Below are 17,364 nucleotides of genomic sequence, written 5' to 3'. Positions count from 1 at the left end.
ACTTTAGATAAAGCAGAATCAATCCACACATGTGTAAAAGGGAAGTGCTGTTGAATTATCGCCAATGTTTTTCATCTCCTGTTTCGACACACAAGAGACCCATCTCAGTGCCGGGGTTCTCCATGGTTGAGGATGAGCTTGGCTGACAGCTAGTATATAGCAGTGCATGAGTCAGTGCTTCCAGAGATGAATCCCCTGCCTGTGGGCTTCTCCTGGATTAAGTGACTTGAAATCTGGGGTTCTGCAGAGCAACGGCTCACAATATTTACTGCTGCTCCGCGTATTCGGTTTCTTTTGTTTCATTTCTGTGCATGTATTTGTGTTTGAGTGTCTGTTTGGGGGAGGGGGGTGTATGTGTTTAAAATAGATTGAATATATTTAGTAATATTTCCTGCAGGCCATGGAACTGTAAAAATGGTCATACACAAACACTCCATCCTTTAACTATATATCATATAATTATATTATATACTGCTCACAAAATACAATTCATTTTCATTGAAGATAGAAAAAAGAATTTCATTAAGTGGCTGAGATACGGTCTGATTTGGTCTTTGCTGCTTTGAATTGATATAGAATTGACAGGGAATTCTTATTCCTATATTGACAATAAACCACGGTACAAATGTCTTGAATGGGCTTTGTTTGTGATGCAATGTGGCACACAGCAGGTGAGACTGCTGCTATGAAAGAAAGGTCCTCAGCTGTTTTTAAAGTAATATATGTAATGTTTTTTTTTCAGCTAAGACACTCATGTATTTTTTATTTTTTTTTGTTCAGGTTCATAAGCGCGATGTCACGGTCGTGGTGTTTTTCATTATGCCAGCCAAGACGAACAACTTCAACGTGGAAACATTGAAAGGACAGGCCATCCGGAAGCAGCTGTGGTAAAGATGTCTGTCTGTTCTTGTGCTTTTGCTTCTTACTGATCCCCTGTGTTGAGTGTTTGTTCGACAGTCCAGACTGGACTTCCACAGGGCGGAATTACAATGCTACCTTCCTCACATTACCACAGGTGCTGTTGAATGAATGAAGGTCAAAAGCATGTTAGATTACAAGGCTAAATAGCCATGTAATTACAATGTAATAACTGGGTAACTATCAATGGTTCCTGCACTTACATGGTAACTGCTGTGCAAGTACATAGCAATGGCCAACATTGTGTTAGCTGATGTCATTCTCAAGTTCTTTTCTGGTGCAAATTCATTTCTGTTTAGAAAAATGTCATTTTAATTATGTTCCTATTGCTTGTGTTTAAAACATAAGCAAAATATACAGAGAAACGGCATAGCTCAAAAGCCTCTCTTTACTGTTTTACACAGGGATACTGCTCACTCAGTTAAAGAGAAATTTGGAAAGAAGCTGTATGATGCATTGTTAAAGTAAGTGTTTCTTAATATCAGATTCATCATTACATTATTGAATGATGCTGTGTGCTTATTGACTCTGGCACACCCATCATCCCATTGTCCTGTCTATTTCACCTGTCAGTGACTAATCTGATGCTTGCTTGTAGACTCCCCCTTTCTGAGAAATCAGAACAAGATCTTTCACATGGGTGCTTCATTTCCATTCGTCATCTGGTGTACTGTAAAAGACCCTGGCCCTCAATCACTTGCCTTGTCCCATTGGTGAAAATGACCTTTTTCCCAATACATGGATAGTGGTGTTCTAATTTAGAACAGCCAGTTAGACCTGGAATGAATGCATTTCTGGGTCCCAGGTTTCAACATCCGGAATAATCGTCCAGACTATTTGGTTTCAGGGTACCCCCCTTCCTAGGTAATCTGACCTAAATTATTATTATTATTATTATTATTATTATTATTATTATTATTATTATTATTAAAACTGCATTTTAAATCAATAAAAGAAAAAAGAAAACAACAACATTTGTTAATTTAAAATGATAGAATTTGCATCTTTAATTCAGAGCCCGTCAATGAATGGAGTGTATTTTCTATCTTGTGTTGATAATGACAAGCTTCCTTTTTTCACGTCACCCGCACAGTGCCCTTACATGTCAGTTTTACGTGTACGTGGCTGACGCGGGTCTGCAGGTTTTAATGTCCATGTGCAAGTCTGATACATGCAATGCAGGTCACTTGGGTGGTCTGTGTATTACACAAATGTAATCACACTAATTAAGGACTTATTGTATTGCAGAGGGGAAATACCAGATATGAACAAGATTCTTGACAGAGATGACTTTACCATTATGAAAAGAGCCATCTATGGAACCCAGGTACTTTTAAAATACTCTGCTGTTGGCTGACTACGCCGTTGGTTTCTAGCTAACCTGGGCCAGTTACAGTATTGCATGTTTTACTTTTTTTTTTATCTGTTTTTAAAGTTGAACTCTAGATAACTTCTCACTCCTCAGAGCATTCAAAGAAAATGAATACTTAAAGCAGAGCAGAGACAGTCCTGCTCTTAAAAGAGAGACGCTTTGAGATGCAATCTGAATTTCAAAGGCAAGGCCCACGCAGATTCTTTTCATAAACAATGTCAGGAATATTTTGGGGGTTGAAATCCAAACAGTGGTATATAAGAAAAGGTCAGCTACATCAGCGAGACTCCAACAGCTAATAAATACAGGTTTGTTTCTGACATCAATAGAAAAAAGTGTCTGGAGCACAAAAACATAAAAACAAGCTCAGAAGAGAAAACAGTGATCTCCTTTTATAAGCACACAATACGAGCTGCATTCATGCACACTGGTACTGCAACATACAGTGAAACATCATTTCAGAATTCAATAGGTGTGTGTGTGTGTGTGTGTGTGTGTGTGTGTATACATATTAATGGATATTAATTTCGTGTCCCAGCATGAGTCACATCTTTTTGATAAATCTTGTTTCTTCCAAAGCCTGGTAGTGATGAGCTTCACCAGGGAAAGTGCCTAATGGTGCTATTGATGTTATTGATGTCCTGTCTTGTGTTTGTTAAGCCATAGTTCATGGAACAATAGCTCAGGTGTTTGGTTTTCTGGTGGACTGACACTCAACCCAAGTTTCAGTCCCAGCTCTTCCAAACACTGATATCCAAACAAATAGATACTGTAGCTGACTTGTTGGGGAATAGTTTGGGGAATCTAAGATAACAAAAACAAACTGTAGCCACATAGCCTCTGAGCCTACTAGAGTATAAATCAGGCATAGAGGCGACACAGGCAGAGAAGCTCCCATCGTCTGAGTCTATCTCTCCAGGGGTTCAGGTAATCCAATTTAAAATAACCATTTCAGCGGCAATCGCTGCCTCCAGTGACGACCCACAACATGCTTGATGATTCCACTGACCCCATTCTGATCAACATCCGACGCATTGGCCTCTTTAACAGCCGGACAGACAGAGTAAAGGTAAGCCCCCTGTCCCAAGTTTACCATAGGAAAAGCATATTAGTGTATTAAACCACAGTGAAAGCATGGTAAAGCATAGGGAAACTAATAGTGGTGCTAATATTTTCTTGGCTTTTTTTAATGTGGTGTACATTATGTGTTTGATGTCTGCATACAAAAAAGCAATGAGAATGGAAATACCTTTAAAACTGAATGCTTTGACTAAAGAATGCCATATGAAAAGAATGACTTTCAAAAAGCCACTGTGCTGCATTAACTTCATTATTGATTTAAAGAAACTGTGCCTACCTTCATTCTTTAAAAAGCATGGGCTAGATTCTCAAACTGCTACTGCAAATCGTCATTAGCTTGATTTTTGTCTGAAAGGAAAAAAAATAACATTTATTAGTCACAAGCCACTAAATGAAATACTTTTTGGGGGGAAATGTATTTGGAGGATTTTTCTTTTTCTTTAAGCTTTCCCCATTTCTTTAGATCCTGGATTGCTTCCTGTCTGTCACTCAAAGGTAGTTACAAGACTCTTGTTGTTTAAGGTTATATTTCACCCGGAGTTCCTTTCTTCAACCAGTCCCCTGTTACCGATGGACTATGAGGAGTTTGTCCGTGGCTGCCATCTGGGAGTCTTCCCCTCATACTACGAGCCCTGGGGTTACACTCCTGGTAAGAGAGGCTGCTTGTGAGAGCTCTCGTGCAGGAAGCCTGGGCTGGGGTTACACTCCTGGTAAGAGAGGCTGCTTGTGAGAGCCCTTGTGCAGGAAGCCTGGGCTGGGGTTACACTCCTGGGATTACTTGTCACTGCACTGTCTCTGTGTCTCCATTGTGTTAAGCTGCACACTGAGTTACCTTCCACTGCAGTGTATCTGTGTCTCCACTGTGTTCCTGTCCAGGTGAGTGTACAGTGATGGGGATCCCCAGTGTCACCACCAACCTGTCTGGATTTGGCTGTTTCATGCAGGATCACGTAGCTGACCCAGCTGCATATGGTAGGTATAAACAGACAGCTTCTACAATGTTACTTTTGGCCTCCCTTACATAGGGCTACCATATGACTCCATGTACACACAGACAGTTGGGACAGTTCAGGCTTTTCATCTCACACCACAGTGCATTCTGCTAAGTGCAGTCCTGCTGTGAAAGGTACCTGAGACCAGTAAAATGTACCAGAAAGTCTGGACTGCCAATAACTGAACAGACTCGTTATTAGAGTACCCAGAGCTACTCAGAATGATAACAAACTCCATGGCAACACAAGGGGCAGGTGTATGGTGTGCTTGGGGCCCCAGGGCTGACGGTGCTAATATCAACTGGTTTATCCATGGATTAAATGTGATCCACACACCTGGGGTTACAGCTGCTTCTCCTTCTCCAGGCATCTACATCCTGGACCGCCGGTTCCGCTCCGCAGATGAGTCCTGTAATCAGCTGACCCAGTTCATGTTTGGGTTCTGCCAGCAGTCCCGGCGTCAGAGAGTCATCCAGCGGAACCGCACCGAGAGGCTCTCAGACCTGCTGGACTGGCGCTACCTGGGCCGGGTGAGGGAGGCTGTGCGTGTCTGGGGTTCAGTACCGATGAGTCATCAGTGCCATTGCTTTAGCAATCCACTCTGCTACCTAACTTTATTAGGAGTCTGTAACAAGGTGATGTGTTTCATGTGAGGGTCGCCACTGAATTATACTGAGACAGACGCAAAAACCAACGCTGGCAGAGCAAAATAAACAGGTGAAGCAAAACCAGTCTCGCAACACAAAACTAATCCCTCCACCCAAAACAAGTACCGTGCTGGTCTTTCCAGCACGCTTAGCATTTCTTTACTTTTCTTTTTACGTTCATTTTACTTCTTCCGTCTCTCTCTCACGTTCTCTCCATAGAACTCCCACTAAGAGGAACGTTCCGCTCCAGGAACCTGCTACTCTACGTAACCCTCTCTATACTGTGGTGGGATCAACATTCCCTAAACTGACCTATTTCTGTGTTCCCAGAGTCCCAGCTCTCTCACGGAGACTTCTGTCTCTTCACGTGGCCTCGGCTGGGCAGTGCCTTCACAAGCACCTTCTTGGAATGGAAGGGTTTAGTTGTAGTTGTCCTGTGGCGTGGACGCGCCTTTCCTTAATGCAAAGAAAAGCTCCACTCAGCGTCCGTTTGTATGTTAATGGCATTGCAGAAGCCCAGAGCTGTAGCACAGCCATTTTTGAGTACTGTGCCGCATCCACAGTCATGCCCCCCCCCCCCCAGACCTCTCGATCAACTCAGCGCAGGACGAGCCACAACTGGTCACCTAGCAATCCATCTCCTGTTGCGCGTTGCATCTGCTTCCTCAGAGGTACACACATACTCCACGAACCAGCAACAGTGACATCAATTACAGCAAGCATGCATAGTGTGCTCTTTTTCGATATCATGAACTTTGCAGAAGAATATGTTAGTATTTATTATTCACATGCTTTGTATGCTTTCAGAAAATGATGATAATTTTGGACCGTAGCTTGATGGTGTCACTGGCCCCCCCTTTTTAAAAATCTTTTGACCCTACAGAAAACGTGTTCAAATATGACACCACAAAATACACAGGCCCATATTTTCAAAGCGCTTGTTCCAGTCATTGAGGGAAAGCAAGTCTCACCTGGGATGACATCAGGGTCATCCCTAGAAGGGTATTGCTTTCCTACCGATATTATTAGCCTTACAGTGCATTTATCACTAGTCAATGATAATGCTTCTAATAAGCCAGTAAATACTGCAGTGGCCCATTAACTTTTAACAGATTATCAAGGAACTGATTCAGCTGTCAATAGATAATAACTTCATTCATTCATATCCAATGCAGACTAAGCTAAGTGTAGACACTGATCCGCACTTACATATAATCATCAGTCTGACCAACAATAAATGCAAACAACGTTGTAGTGGGCTGTTTAAACTGGCATGCCGTCAACACAAAACCTTACAAATAGGTTGAACTAAAAAATAAAATTTTGCCAGATACATCTCAAATGGACCACAACACACGTCCATTTCACCCTAATGCTGTTCTTCATACTCGTATTATTTATAACGCGCCTGCAGAGCTTTGCAGTGTCTTGGTTTCACAGTTAATGTTTTCCAATTAACCTTCTGACTATCTCACAGCTTTACGAATCTCACTGCCCTTTTATCAATGGATTATCGATTATACATCTGAAGAGGCTTGTTTGATGTTGTTGGTTCCATTGATGTACTGGCTGCTAGTGCATTAAAAAAAATGCAATCAACTCAAATAGAAAATGAATGTGTCTTGGAGTTATGTGCGGGAATCTTAATCTTCAGCTTTTACAGTCACCATCAAACACTGCGGGACAAACTGCTGTACTAAATATTGAAGCTGCTTCCTGGGTTCAAATGTGATGTCACATTTATCTTGATGATTCCAATACCCCACAAATGCAATAAGTCACAGGATGTCTTTTATTGTGTTAAACTCACGCAGGGATTCGATTGCAGTTTGTGCTGAAGTAGTTGCAAGCGCAGGTGTATGGAGGAGAGCAGTCACTTAGTTTGAGCCTTAAACTGGGACAGATACACTGGGGCAATCAATCTGCCCAAGTATAAGCACTGACAAAGTTAAGGAAAGAAAATTGTGCAAGGTCGAAAAAAGTGAAGCTAATACAACTATGGGCGGTACTGCAATACATATATAAAAGGCTACTAGCATCCACAGAAGAGTCACCTGCCTGTTATGACCACTAATACATTCCTGTTCCAATACCATTGCTACCAGATCCGATCCGTCATTTATTATCCATTATCTGTAATGTCAAGTTCATTTCACACCAGACGCCTCTGCTACTCGAACATTCTAGTAATGAAGTAGAAGATATAGTGCAAATTCTACGGAGTAGACGTCATAAGGGGATGCACGGTACACACATGAAATATACACGATATATAAAATATACATCATGTATGGATGAAAGAAAGGTGTCTGCCTCATGACAGCACCACTGCTGGGATGTAAATGAATTAATCAGTCACTGGTTAGATGAAAGTTAAAGATGACAAAGTGGCTTCACCTTAACAGAGACATAGAGCTGAGAGAATGCTGTTAAGCTAGTAGGAAGTGTTCAAATGTATTTGTAAAGACTTGGTTCTGAACCCCTGAATGTGACTCAACAGTGAAGCTGTCGTGTCCAGACACCATCCTCTCAGGCTTTATAACACTGATGTATAGAAAGTATTGCTGCTTTTCTTTCAGTATTACATGCATGCACGGCACCTTGCGCTGAGCAGAGCCTTTCCTGACCTGTTCAAGATGGACCCGACAGCCCCACCGCGGGTAGGATACACAGTCCCAGCACTGAACTTACACTTTTTATCCTTTCATTTTTATACAACAGCTGTGTTAAAAACTCAGAGGTGTTTCCTTAGATTCGCATTTAAATTAGAAAGTGATAGTTCAAATGCATGCTGAATTTCGTTAACAAAATATCTTTTACAGATGAAGTAGTTTCAAATTACTTACTTGCTTTACTGTGCCTTTTCCTTGTTATGATTTTTCAATTGTTCTTTTTTCTTTTTCTTTTACTGTTTGATGTTTTCTGAGTTATGGTGCTTTGACTCAAGTTTGATATAGAAGTGAACAGTATGCTCTATGAACAGGATGACACCTGTACGCATGGTATGATTTTGTCAGATCCATAGGTTTGATTGATTTCTTTTATGTGGATTTTAATATAGCATATGATTCCATCAGTGCACAATTTGGTCTTGTCATATAGAATGCTTCCCTGCCTTATACATAGGTATCAATGTATTCATTTTGACAATACCAGGCTTCAGTTGATGAAACACCATGACTGTGATATAGAGGTGATGATTCCTTCATGCTAGAGGCTATTAGCTGCTGAGATAAAAAAGGTGTATCCTGCTCTTGCTCCAGCTCAGAGAGGATGTCAGTAATCTTCCTGGAGTGTAGCCCTGTTTCCCCATTACGACTGCGAATAATAAAAAACATATCAATAATCGTATCCTAGAGCGATGAAATTAGCGTTGCTATAATCTGTTTGTTTTTGTCTTCCTGAGGCATTAACCTAATGAAGCATGAATGCCTTTCGATCTTTGATCCACAGCTGAGGGATGGGCAGGCTGAGACATTAAAAGACAGGCAGGGCTGTGCACAGGCTAAACGTTAAAAACGGAATCAGATTCCTCTACAGTAATTGAAGTGACATTTTGCCCTGCGGATGGTGGAGTGTCAGTGCGGGGGATCTGCCCTTTTCTTTGGTTAATGACCCGTTCAAGGCTATAGCTCAGTTCCTTGGCGTTAACTTGATTAAAGTGACAAGCCGGTAGAAAATTCGATGGACGGACAGTCAAACAGAAAAATAAATAGATTTAGGCTCCTCCGGTCTGATTCACAGATGCACCTCCAAGCACAATTTATTGATGATTCACATGGAACAGTCTCAAAGGTGAAGACTCTAGAACAGAAACCCTCAAGAACAAATCCAAATGCTTGCAGACTTGGAATCTCAAATCACTGCCATCCTAGCAGATGGTGGCCCCGTTGACAGAGCAAAGTGGCCACAGAATGTATGTAGGCAGAGTGCTTGGCCCCATATAGAAGCACCATCCTGAATCTGCTTTCCTGTGTTTCAGACGGAGGGCTTCCGTTTCCCCAGGCCGTCGTCAGTGCCCCCCTCCCCCTCGGCCTCCGTTCACTCAACCCCTCACCACAGCGACGAGGAAGAGGAGGGTAATGATGAGAGGTATGATGAGGAAGAGGAGGCTGAGAAGGACAGGCAGAACATCAAGGAGCCCTTCACCCTGGGGGAGGTCCCGCATGGGGAGTATGGGAACAGAGAGCTACAACACTAGTGCTACCTTCAGGCAGCTTACACTGCGACTGCTGTGCAAAGCATGACACACCTGCAGAGCCAGGACCCAGGGCTACTCGACATCCACTGCATTTCCCTCATACTAAACTCCTTACCTGTTTAACATACAATTATGTATGTTCTGTGTGTTTCTACTGTATAGTGCTGAGTCCATAGCAAAGAAAGACTGTAGCAGAAACAAACATAGAGAACAATAGAGAAAAACACATCATAGGATGTTAATCGGGTAAGACACTGAATATTAGAAAATTGTTGATAATCCCTTTAACCAAGAAAAGAAAGCAAAGGAATTCTTACACAGGCCCATAAAATGGACCCATATCACCCATTCTTTCTACCAATGACACTTTAACCATTCAATCTTTCCATCAGTAGTCTTTGGTGACTTCAGTCCGTCTGCAATTTGTAAAAAAGTGGTAATTGTGTTACTTTCTGTTAATCTTTTAAAGAAAAAGTACAGATAAGATGCAAAGGGGTGAGATAGTTTTAAAGATTCTTCAGAAGGTTTTACTAAAACAATGTTCCCTTGCAAAATAACATACCAAAAACTAATGCAATAAAATAATGAATATGTGACGAAGACTATTAATATGACTTTGATAAAGCATGGTTTCCGTGCAACCCCTCACCCACCCCACAGACAATCATGGAAATAAAATGTCTTCTAGACGGGTACTCTCTGGGTCTAATAAATTATAATGAACCTGGATGAGTCTGCATGGTAAGACTGTGTAAGGACTAGGGCTTTCAACTGATCAAAGATGTCAGACAAATTACATATTTTACAGGAATTATAAGATGTGTGACTACAGTATGCTGAACTAATAAAATAAGCTTCTAAGAGTCTTTGGCAAAAGTTTGGACTACTATTTTCAATGTCTTCAGTTGCTTTTAGTATTACTACATATTGTACTTCTGAGTTTTAAGAATGCGTTCTTACGCACTTAATCCATGAATATAATATATATATAATCTATATATATTATCTTCTATTATCAATATATATATATATTTTTTTTTAACTTCAATATTAAGCCCTATAAGGACCCATCCTTAACTCATAGCCCTCAATACTTAACAAGTCAGAAATAATGGAGACAAGGGAAATAATGACAGAGCATTGTCATTCTATCCCCAAGGGAATTGACCGTGAGAAACAAACCACAGAGCATATGCGGGTGCACTGAATATAGGCTGCTGTGTATAGTTGCTACAGGCTTTTTATGAGATGCACCAGCCACATATCACAGGAATGATTTCACAGATTGTATATGCACTTCTACTGTCCACAATGAAGCAAGCTTAGATTTATGATGTGCAAATTGTATAATGCCGTTTAACAATGCAGTGTCTGGATCGTGGCTGTTTGGCAGGGGTATGGGTGATGTCACTGCTTATAGACCGCTGATCCCGTTTCTAAGGGGAGAAGGAAACCACCATGCACATCGAGGGGGCTGCCTGCAAATAACGTGGAGACTGGGATTGCATCAGCAACAGCCAGGTGAGTTTGCTTGAGGTTTAAGCAAGACAGGGAGCAGGGGTTGATAGGAGAAGCAAGCCTCCATGATCCCTCCCATGAATCTCAGGATTATAGTTAAACTCAATACGATTTCTCTTTATTGGGGGGGGGGGGGGGGGGGGGGGGGGGGTAAAAAGAAATGCCACTTGTTTACCTTTTGTTTCTGACACTTTATGTGACAACAAGACTGAGACATAACAGGTTCTTGTCTTTTCCAGTCGAAAATATTGACAACGTGGTGCACAAAGGCTTTCGACTTTCTATGCAAAGACAGGAGTTTCCAGTCTCCGTTTTAGAAATACTGCAATTATGGTGACTTCCCTGATCAGCGTTTGGCATGGAGTGATGAAAGATGGCTTATTTTAATTGACTTTACATTCGAAACACAGCTTTGGTCCAGTCCAAGCCATATTAACGAATCCACAGTGTTGTACTGTACGTGTGAATATTCTAAACATGTAATAAAATCAAAGACAATCATTTTGAACTACAACACTACACAAGTTAACCGGCTAGAAGAGTCCTCTTTTCCATTTTGGGGTCTCTAGCAAATTTAATTGCTCTGCGTTTTCTTCAGCTGTGAAATAGAAAAGATAACATTTAAAAGGATATACACATAAAAAGCTAACCTGATTACTTAGACTTCAGAGGCACCAACAGCACACAGTATATTGTAATTAGGTTCAACTGTTGTTTGTTTTGTCTACAAGATGCCCACACTGTCAAGTGCACAGTATTATATGCTATTGCCAATTACTAATAAGCTCTTGTACCTTGACTTGTAAATAGATCCAATAAGCACAATGAGATTTATTCAGCTCTAAACAGTAACACATCTTAATGACTCTGGTGAAAGACAGCTAGCACCTCTAACCGAGCTGCTCTTTCTGTAACACGTCACACTTTACTTATGAATGTGAAGGGCGGTGCTACTAAGACATGCCACTGTTTCGGGTCAGGCGAGTGCAATAACAGCGCCACGTTCACTCGTTCGTGTTACAGTTTCAAATAGAATATTGCGTCACTGCCCAAAGCAATGGGGCTGGAGGAGCAGGGTGAGCAGGGTGTGCAGTGCGTTCCTCACCTTCCTCCCGTGCCCGGCTGATGAAGGGGAGCAGCAGCGCCAGTGCATCCGACAGACTCGTGGGGTTTGTATTTTGGCTTCTGGTTGCTAATTTAATTAAAATCAATAGATAGATAGATAGATAGATAGATAGATAGATAGATAGATAGATAGATAGATAGATAGATAGATAGACAGATAGATAGATAGATAGATAGATAACAAATGTTTTTTTAGGGTATAGTTTATTTTTACAATAACATTAAAACATGCCTTCATTTATTTTTGCCTAAATTATATTTGTCTGAAATGTATGTTCTTTGGCAACAAACCTATATCTAATGATTCTTTTTTTTATAAATGCCTTAGATACCAACAACTTAAAAAGACAATTATAATATTGTCACTTGATATCAACTCAAAGCAACTTGAAATCACATGAATATATATTTCAGAATATAAAACTGATCCTTATTCTTACCTAAATGTAGTCTCTCATAAAAATCTCCATCTTTTCTTTCCTCCGATATGAAACGACGTCCCTCTGCAAAACATTAAATAGATCATTTTTTATTTTAAACTATTATTATAATACAATGAGAACGAACTAGTAGCAAGCTTACAAAGTAGAACTACGGCCATTACTTTTTGGCGACGGATGGGTAACTGGCATCACGCACTGACCACAGAATACAATACAATAATAAAACAGACCCAAACTAAGGACTGTATTAATACCCTCTCCAGGCCTGCTCTCGTTCAGTATTCTTCGGAGTTGCTAAGCACATTTTGAACACACGCGAAAGAGGTTGCAGGTGAACAGAAAACTGTCTTAAAGCATCGTGTGGATTAAATGGATTTGTTGACAAGAAGTCAAAAAATACCCTCCACACGAGTTTGATAGGCTACATGCTATTAGTCTCGAAGCTACTGTAAATCTGAATGAGGGCGTTAATTAAGTGATAAGTGAACAGTATATTCAAGCAGCGAAACCAGCGAGTACCTATCTGAAAGTGAAAACCTACAAGGAGTCAACATATCAATCACTGTATCTGGACGGTAAACGGGTTAATGATTGTTAATCTACACAACAATTTGTATTTCTGATGACGTCTTGTTTTACCCCGTTTAACAAGGTCATCGTGACAATGGATTTGAGGAGCCGATACTATCCATTAGATTAACCGTTACAGACAAACACCCGCTTTTAAAACTTCAAAAACCTGTGCTCTTGTTGTGTAAGGGCAACTGTGTGCAGAATATTATGTAGCCTGAACGATGCTGCTCATTGCGCCGTTATTAATACGGAACCTTTATTGATACACTACAAATTATTATTATTATTATTATTATTATTATTATTATTATTATTATTATTATTATTATTGTTATTACTTCTGATTAAAATATATGCAGTGTATACGTGATCACTATCCAGGATTGAAAGCGAATTGTAATAAATGAAACCGTGTACATTATAATTCCATTTACAAGGCAGTTACTGTAGGACAGTAAGGACTGACTAGTTGTTTGAACTGCAAAGCCGTGACAACGGTGTATGGGACTAGGAAACGACACCTTATCTGAAAACAAAAACTGGCGCGCAACCTCGCATAGAGTTACAAACACACTTACGAGCCCCCTTCAAGTAAAGAATTGCCTGCGGGGTCCAGTTTCTCCTCTGAAAGTGACCCTGGTTAAAGAAAGGCGGAGCATTAGTGTCAACACAGCAGCAGCAGCTGGCGGAGAGGTACAGTACAAAACTGATCTGCGCTGGAGGTATAGGAGCGGGCTCAGTACCTGAGGCGCGCTCCAGGACTGAGGAATAAAAGCGGCCACAAGAAGCAATGCCAATGCACAAGCCTTGACAGTCCCCGTACCCTATAAGAATAAGCAAGCAATTAGTATCGGAACTTTCATATATGTACTATTCTAGCCTTCAAATGTTGCATATCTATGTATAATATACGGTTGCATTTATGAAATAGAGTATTCATTATTATATATTAATAAAAATAAATAAATGAACACAAATACTTGTATATTTTAGCTAGTAATAACGAGTTTTGTTATTCTATGGGGAAATATCCATTACGTTTTGTAGAAGAAACCAGTCCTGCATTTTAATTCACCATAAAGTTAATCCACTATTCGCTAATCTGGCAAAATAAAACTGCGTTTACTTGATAAATATCCACACGCACACAGGTAAGAAATCTGCCTTTGCTTACCTTCATCGCTGTCTTGTGCGTTCTCTGCTCGAGTCTCTGGAGGGTGCCTGCACGTTAAAAGTTCCTTGCTGGGGTCCTGCTCTTCAGCTCCTTATAAACGGCTCCAGCACAGTGCCCCTGTCAGGGCGGGGGTTCCGAAGGGATCTCCTGTCAGTTCTTGTAAAAAGAAGGATATGTAATGTGAGCACCCCCGCTCCCCCTCCCCCTTGTCCAGGGGGACCGGGATAAGCCAACCAGATGACTGAACGGTGGGAACCATCACCTGACGACCCTCAAACATGTGAATTACCGTTTAGAAGAACGCAGTTACTAATGCATCACTGGCGCGACCCAGACCCTTCCATTGAGGGGCGTTCTTCAAAGCGGCATTTGCTCGATTGATTTTACAGCACCTGCTATGTGTTCTTTTATTAAACAGTGTGTATGATTAGTTTAAACACTATATCGAATTACATCTCTGGCCAGTCACCAGACGTGATTCAGTGCTACATCAAAATGCAGTTAATTCTACAGTACACTATCTTTATTTGAATGCCTTGATTTACATTAAGAGAGGAGATACGAAACATGAATTCTTACCTATGTAGTGTATTTTTATTTATGAAGTACAACCAAGGGCGCTAGAATTTGGGGTGCTGAGGGTGCGGCAGCGCCCCTTGGCTTTGCATGGCTTCCATCATATACAAGGGTTACAGTTGTTTAATGGGTTACAGCACCCCCACTTTAAAAACTGTTCCAGTGCCACCGGGTACAACGCCGAACAACATCTACTGTCAGAATTTGAAGATTTTTTTTATGTTTGTTTGGTTTTTTGCCTCAACTTGTTAACCACTTTTTTAAAACGCTAGCAGCTGCTAAGGTATGACGTCAAAGTTGGCATTTCTGTTCAAATTTCAGGATATTCTGACATGAAATCAAAAGGAACGTCAGCGACCAGAGGACGAATACTCATTGCAAACTTTTATCAGCAGTAATAAACAGCGTATTGAACGTTTACTCCTCCGTGTCATTAAGATTTTCGACTTGCTGTTTTTTTTTTATTTATTATTATTTATTGTTTGTGCTATTTTCTAATACAGCGTACGACACGTTTAATAACCCCTTTTTCCTAAGAAAACACATCTTTGGCAGTGTACAGATCGTCACGCGTCATTAAAACTTCGGCGGGTTAGCTTTTCAGGACTGCAGTGTTTTCTATTGAAGAGCAGAATTCCAGCACTTGTGACTGGATGTGTAACTCACTCGGTAACAAACGCTGAACAAGATTTGTATGTGCTGTGTTAATCAGGGTAATAGTGATCTATCTTTCACGATCAAGTCATTTCTTCGGGTGCAAGTGGGCATTTAAAAAACAGGTGTTCACATTTTGATATGCACACGTTTCTCTACATTTTAAAAGAGGTGTTTACATTTTGATATGCACACGTTTCTCTACATTTAAAAACAGGTGTTCACATTTTGATATGCACACGTTTCTCTACATTTCCACTTGAAGAAAAGGCTAACGAGGTCTTAACAGATACTGGTGTTCTATAATTGTTAATAAACAGTTCCAGCTTTTCAAATCTATTGGTAAAAAATGCGAATCATAACCAAATGTTGGGTCTTAAAAAAGAATAATTTAAAAATAATATATTTAGAATATGGCCTTGTTCACGTTAATGAGGATGAACACACCTGTCAAAAATGAATACATACTTTTTTTCAGTTAAAACATATACCTAATATAGTATTGATAACCATGTTTATATTTCACTTTGTATGTTTATTTCAGACGATACACTGCTTTTCACACACACACACACACACACACACAGTTAGTTGTTTAAAATGCATCAATATGCTATAAATGATGAAAACAATGTGAAAATATTCCCGGAATTGGCCATTCCACTCCAGGTTTAACAGGTAAAATGATACAATTACCTACTTCAGGGGGTCTGGATGGAGGTTTCATTGGTTCAATTAAACAATTTAGAAAAGCTTTGGAATAAAGACCAGGCGTGGAAGGAGTAACTTTGGCCACCCCTGGTAGTATGCCGTTTGGAATTACATTTCCTTTTAATGACTAAACCTTTACAACCTATAGTGTGCTGGCATGGAAAAGGTGCCTTAACCAGTGTCAAAGTTAAAATAAACAGCATACAGAAAGAGATCTTGTCAGAAAGTCTTCATGCTCTACCAGGAACCAGAAAAGCGTTGCTTCCAGCCTTTTGAAGTTCCGTCTTTACACTTTGGCTAATGATATTTTTTCCCTGGGGCTACAAGATCTTACAGTATAAGACTCTTACGTTTCCACCCTCACCAAATAGGAGTGAAGAAACTCAACAGAATCCAACAGAAACCCAGAGGTCAAAGGTAAACATCACTGCCCTGGTAAAAGTTTCATCCAGTCACCCTCAATTGGAAAGAATTTTTGGACAGCGTCTTGTGGGGGAAAATAAGAGCCATCACTGAAACAAGACATTTTAATAATTGTAGACTCTTCCAATTGTATTGGATTTGAGCGCTTCGATGTCAGTTACTGTGTTTGCTATTGATAATTGCTAGGACGCAGGGCATTGCTAATCATACTAGACAGCACCTTCACGTAACTCCCATGTGCCCATTGGAAACAGCAGATTATAATGATTCTCCTTTTGATTTCATTTGAGATTCTGAGATGCAGTTCTGTGCAGAGGTGGATAGTCTGGAGTTTGTTTTCATGATTTAGAAATTATTTTAAACTTGTTGTTAGCACTCATTACGCACCATTTTCACCAAATACCTTTTGATTTCAGGGAAGCAGTTACCATGTTCAAATTGCCTGGCCACTTTATTAGGACCTGTACATAATATTGGGATTGGGGGGCCCTGATCACAGCTCACATAACATCATTCCACAAGGGTCTGGAAGGTGTGTCGATGGATGTGAACCCATCCAGTCAATAATCATGCATGCAGTTTGTGCAGGAAGGTAGACAGGTGATTCTGCTCCTCGAGATCCAGGGATTGTGGTAGCCATGGGAGACGGCTGTGCCGTGCTCCTCGAGATCCAGGGATTGTGGTAGCCATGGGAGACGGCTGTGCCGTGCTCCTCGAGATCCAGGGATTGTGGTAGCCATGGGAGATGGCTGTGCCGTGCTCCTCGAGATCCAGGGATTGTGGTAGCCATGGAAGATGTCTGTGCCGTACTCCTCAAACCATTCTGATCGAGATCCAGAGATTGTGGTAGCCATGGGAGATGTCTGTGCCGTGCTCGAGATCCAGGGATTGTGGTAGCCATGGGAGACGGCTGTGCCGTGCTCCTCTAGATCCAGGGATTGTGGTAGCCATGGGAGA

General features: G+C 40.8%; 2 protein-coding genes across 3 annotated transcripts in view; one reads left to right on the top strand and one right to left on the bottom strand.

Annotated features, from left to right (window-relative positions):
* The window catches only part of LOC121318005 (glycogen [starch] synthase, liver-like), a 28,117-nt gene extending 18,049 nt beyond the window's left edge, over positions 1-10,068 (top strand). Inside the window, exons 8-16 of one of the 2 annotated variants that reach the window (XM_041254159.1) lie at positions 781-887; positions 1,323-1,382; positions 2,167-2,245; positions 3,246-3,359; positions 3,893-4,019; positions 4,247-4,342; positions 4,729-4,904; positions 7,589-7,669; positions 8,992-10,068. In XM_041254159.1, coding sequence (XP_041110093.1) covers positions 781-887; positions 1,323-1,382; positions 2,167-2,245; positions 3,246-3,359; positions 3,893-4,019; positions 4,247-4,342; positions 4,729-4,904; positions 7,589-7,669; positions 8,992-9,210 — 1,059 coding nt within the window. In that variant the 3' untranslated portion in view covers positions 9,211-10,068. The remainder of the gene's footprint in view (positions 1-780; positions 888-1,322; positions 1,383-2,166; positions 2,246-3,245; positions 3,360-3,892; positions 4,020-4,246; positions 4,343-4,728; positions 4,905-7,588; positions 7,670-8,991) is intronic. The other variant, XM_041254160.1, reaches the window with a different exon arrangement.
* Positions 10,069-10,999: 931 nt separating this feature from the next.
* Positions 11,000-14,970, bottom strand: LOC121319038 (spexin prohormone 1-like). The gene is made up of 6 exons (XM_041256263.1): positions 14,044-14,970; positions 13,613-13,693; positions 13,448-13,505; positions 12,294-12,356; positions 11,834-11,920; positions 11,000-11,326 (listed from the first exon to the last, which is right to left on the bottom strand). The coding sequence occupies exons 1-6, from the start codon at positions 14,047-14,049 to the stop codon at positions 11,262-11,264; spliced, it is 360 nt and encodes a 119-aa protein (XP_041112197.1). The 5' UTR covers positions 14,050-14,970; the 3' UTR covers positions 11,000-11,261.
* Positions 14,971-17,364: the final 2,394 nt, after the last annotated feature.

This window comes from Polyodon spathula, chromosome 7 (genome assembly GCF_017654505.1).
Source record: "Polyodon spathula isolate WHYD16114869_AA chromosome 7, ASM1765450v1, whole genome shotgun sequence".
Lineage (NCBI taxonomy): Eukaryota > Metazoa > Chordata > Actinopteri > Acipenseriformes > Polyodontidae > Polyodon > Polyodon spathula.
Note: the sequence above shows the minus strand (reverse complement) of the source record. Positions and strands in the feature narration are given on the sequence as shown.

Coding starts and splice junctions, on each gene's coding strand:
- LOC121319038 (XM_041256263.1), bottom strand. Junction 13,506..13,612: donor AGTCCTGGAGCGCGCCTCAG/GTACTGAGCCCG, acceptor TTCTTTAACCAG/GGTCACTTTCAGAGGAGAAA. Junction 11,327..11,833: donor CAGCCGGGCACGGGAGGAAG/GTGAGGAACGCA, acceptor TCTATTTCACAG/CTGAAGAAAACGCAGAGCAA.